Source organism: Selaginella moellendorffii, unplaced genomic scaffold (assembly GCF_000143415.4).
Source record: "Selaginella moellendorffii unplaced genomic scaffold, v1.0 SELMOscaffold_135, whole genome shotgun sequence".
NCBI classification, from domain to species: domain Eukaryota; kingdom Viridiplantae; phylum Streptophyta; class Lycopodiopsida; order Selaginellales; family Selaginellaceae; genus Selaginella; species Selaginella moellendorffii.
Window position 1 is genome coordinate 170,172 of NW_003314396.1, and position 3,822 is coordinate 173,993.

At 42.3% G+C, this 3,822-nt stretch overlaps 1 protein-coding gene across 1 annotated transcript; it reads right to left on the minus strand.

Moving 5' to 3' along the window:
• Positions 1–878: 878 nt before the first annotated feature.
• Positions 879–3,003, minus strand: LOC112343134. Its single transcript, XM_024666110.1, has 6 exons — positions 2,839–3,003; positions 2,521–2,571; positions 1,993–2,412; positions 1,690–1,821; positions 1,105–1,215; positions 879–974 (listed from the first exon to the last, which is right to left on the minus strand). The coding sequence occupies exons 1-6, from the start codon at positions 3,001–3,003 to the stop codon at positions 879–881; spliced, it is 975 nt and encodes a 324-aa protein (XP_024521878.1).
• Between the last annotated feature and the right edge of the window lie 819 nt (positions 3,004–3,822).

The following is a 3,822-nucleotide window of genomic DNA, read 5'->3' on the forward strand; positions in this document are numbered from 1 at the left end:
GGGGGAGGGTGAATATGCTCTAGATCTGAAAATTGGTAAGGATTGTTGCTGCTAGACGTCTATATGCAGATATGAGAGAGAATTTGTTGAAGATGTTACTGCTATCATTATAGGAAAAATAAAGGGCCTTGTTGATATCATTGCTTGTACTTGCTGCTGCTGCAAATTCTCACACTGGACACAAGCTTCCAAACACACAATTAAATTAAGAACTAACCTGAAACCTTTGATCCCCAAGAAGGCTCATGAGCAAAGTCATGAGTAAGGATAGGCTTAGCATCGCTTGAGTACTCTAGATTTTGAGCATGTGGACGTGCATTGATGATGGAAGGCTAGAATACAAAAGAGATAGGGATACGATTTGAGTGCTAACTCACCCCCTTAAATAGTCCTATGTGGTGGCAACTGCCACTTCTTCCTATTCCTGAGTCTCCAGGTTTGAGTCTCAAGACTTAGGATGATGCTTCTAAATGCAAGGTTGATTTCCTTTGCTCCACTTTTCTCCCACAACTGAGTTGAGTTTCGTCTCAAAGCTCTCACTACTCCATTGCATCAGGCTGTTTCGTTGCTGTTGCGACTTCAAAGAGCTCACTCTTGAACTTGTTGAGTTTCCATTGGAACTCATCGTCATCGTCGTTGTGATGACTCCCGTTGTCATCATCCATGACAACGGGTTGCTGCTCTGCTTTAAGCTGTCAAATCTTGTTGTGAAGCTCTGCATTCTCCTTGGAGAGTTCCTTGTTCATGCACTGAGTCTCTGTACATACAAATCCCTAGAAAGCCATACCTTGAATGCTCCTCTTAAGCTAGAGAATGTCGCTCTAGATTTTTGTGAGCTTCGCATCAAGGGGCTGGTAGATAATGGCATTGATCATAGCCTAAACTCCATCTTGCATAAAAACACTCATCTGCTCATCGTGGAAAAGCCTCGCAAAATCTTGTTGTATCGGCATCTGTGGCATTGGCTGGAGACACTGCATTTCATCCACAAACTGGAAAAATGCTGAGCTTAAGATCTGGTGTGGAAGCTCAGGCTCACGGTGTCACTTGTTCACTTGAGTATTGAAATGAACAAAAGAGTGAACCCTAGGCCAACCTCCCAACCCTTAAGGTGTTACAGCCATAGGCCATGGGAATATTCTGTAGAATATTCCCATGGTTCGTGGTCATTCTCCCCTCCCTCATAACCCAGCCACATACGGCAGCCTTGAGAAGCTAAACCAGCCTCACATGAAAGGAGTCCAAAGCAATACGGCCATGGAGAAAAGACGTGCAAATGGCAACACCAACATTGCAACAAACGGCCACAAAAGAAAGAAAGCAATATAGCTTTCTCACATGACAATACGGTCATGGAAACAAGAGGATGAGAATAGAACAAATGGCTCTAATCATATAGCAATACAGTTATAGAATTCAATTCTCCCCTTCCTCAGGAATGGCATCCAAGTCATAACCAAAACTCGGAAACACTCTCTTCACGTTGTCCTCAACTTCCCATGTAGCTTTGTCCATGGAATAACCATTCCATTGAACTAACAACTCCCTAGTTATCTTCTGGCGTATTTTCACCAATCTTTGAGCAAGAATATTGGCTAGACCAGCCTTCTCTACATCAATCTTTGGGACTTGGATGATGGATTAATCCATGACATCACCAGAGTGCAAGCACGCTTTAAGCTTGCTCACATGGAATGTTGGATGAATCTTCAAACTAGCTGGCAAGTCCAAAGTGTATGCAAGATCGCCCATACCCTGTAAAATTGTCCAAGGCCCACAATACTGTGGACACAACTTAGCACTGCCACCTCCTTTCAGAGACTGTTGTGCATCCGACAACTTAAGGAAAACCTTGTCACCAACTTTGTACTCTTGATGACGACGATGCTCATTAGCCAATCTTTTATCTCGCTCTTGAGTTTGTCTTATGTTCAATTTTGCCAACTCAAACTGGTCTTGCATATCCTCTAGGAAATCACAAGTATGAGGTACCCGAACCAAAGCCAAATTCAAACTCACAAGAGACCTAGGCTCATAGCCATACATCGCCATAAAGGGAGACATGCCAATAGTTGATTGATGAGCACTATTGTGAGTAAACTGAAGCAAAGGCAAGTACTTTTCCCATACTCCCTGTTGAGTTAAGTTTCCCACAAAAGACCTTAGCATATCTTCTAATAGCTGATTCATGCACTCTATCTGCCCATCAAATTGTGGATGCTCACCACTACTCATACTCAGCTTAGTCTCTAACTTCTCAAAGACCATTTGCCAAAACTTGGACGTGAACTTGGGATCCCGATCACTCACAATGTCACCTAGCAAACCATAGAGACTGAATAACCAGTCTACAAACAGCTGAGCAAGTTCAGAAGCTTTGATCGTCGTCTTCACGGGGAAGAACCGAGCCATCTTCATCAAATGATCCACAACAACCCAAATAGCATCATTTCCTTGAAAGGTTTTGGGCAAACTAGTGATAAAGTCCATCAAGATGCTATCCCACTTATTCTCAGATACACGTAAAGGATGATAGAGGCCAGAGAGCTTCTGATGATCAACTTTGACCACCTGGCAAGTCAAACAACCACGTACGTGCTTTTCAACATTTGACTTCATCCCAAGCCAAAAGAAATGCCTCTTCACCAACATATACGTTCTCAATACCCCCGGATGCCCAGCATTTGACACATCATGACACTCAACAAAAATCCATTTGATGAGTTTGTCAACACGAGGAACCACTACATGTCCCTTCTTCACTAGGATTCCATCTCAAATTTCAAATGACTCAAACTTGTCACCCTTCAAATCCATAGAGGCATCCCTCAATAAAACCTTCGCATGAATATTAGTGATAAAGGAGTCGAAGTCAGCAAACTTCTTAAGCTCATCCAAGAGAACGTTGGATAGCTTCATGAACGAGATAGAATTTACCATCCTGGATAATGCATCAGCCACCTTATTGTCACCTCCATGCTTGTACTGAATCTTAACAGACATTTCCTATAAGAACTCTTGCCAACGAGCAAGGCGGCCTCGAAGATCCTTTTGTCGACTGAAATATTGGAGAGACTAATGGTCTGAATCCACATAGAAGTCCAATCCATACAGATAATATTGCCATTCCTTCACAATAGCAATCACAGCATACAACTCCTTGTCTCAAGTAGGCCAATTCCACTATATGGCATCAAACTTATGGCTCATGTACACAAAAGGATGCCCAACTTGAAGCAATATGGCTCTAATAGCAATGTCACTTGCATCTATCTCGACCACAAGAGGCTTTTCAGGATCAAAAATCTTCAACACTGGAGCAGAGATACAACACTACTTCCAATATTGAAATGCCACTTCACACTTCTCATCCCAACCATGAATAGTAGCACGTTTAGATGTGTTCTGGAGAAGATCAGTCAAAGGGGCTGCTATCCCTGAAAAGTCCTTCACAAATCATCAAAAAACTCTAGCCATACCAAGGAAACTATGGAGATCAGGCATTGTTGAAGGTATAAGCCAATCAACCATGGCCTAAATCTTTGCAGGATAAGCTCTCACTCCATGTACTGAAATCAAATGCCCGAGACATCCAATCTCCTCTAAAAAGTACTCGCACTTTGATAACTTCGAATAGAGCTTGTTATCCCTCAAAAGTTGTAAAAGACTTTGCACATGCACCTCATGTTCCTCTACAGAAGAGCTGAATACCAGGATATCATTAAAATAATCAATTGCAAACTTTCCCAAGTAAGGTTATAGAACTCGTATTTGTCAAGGCAAATGGCATCACCAAAAACTCGTAGTGACCTATCCTTGTCT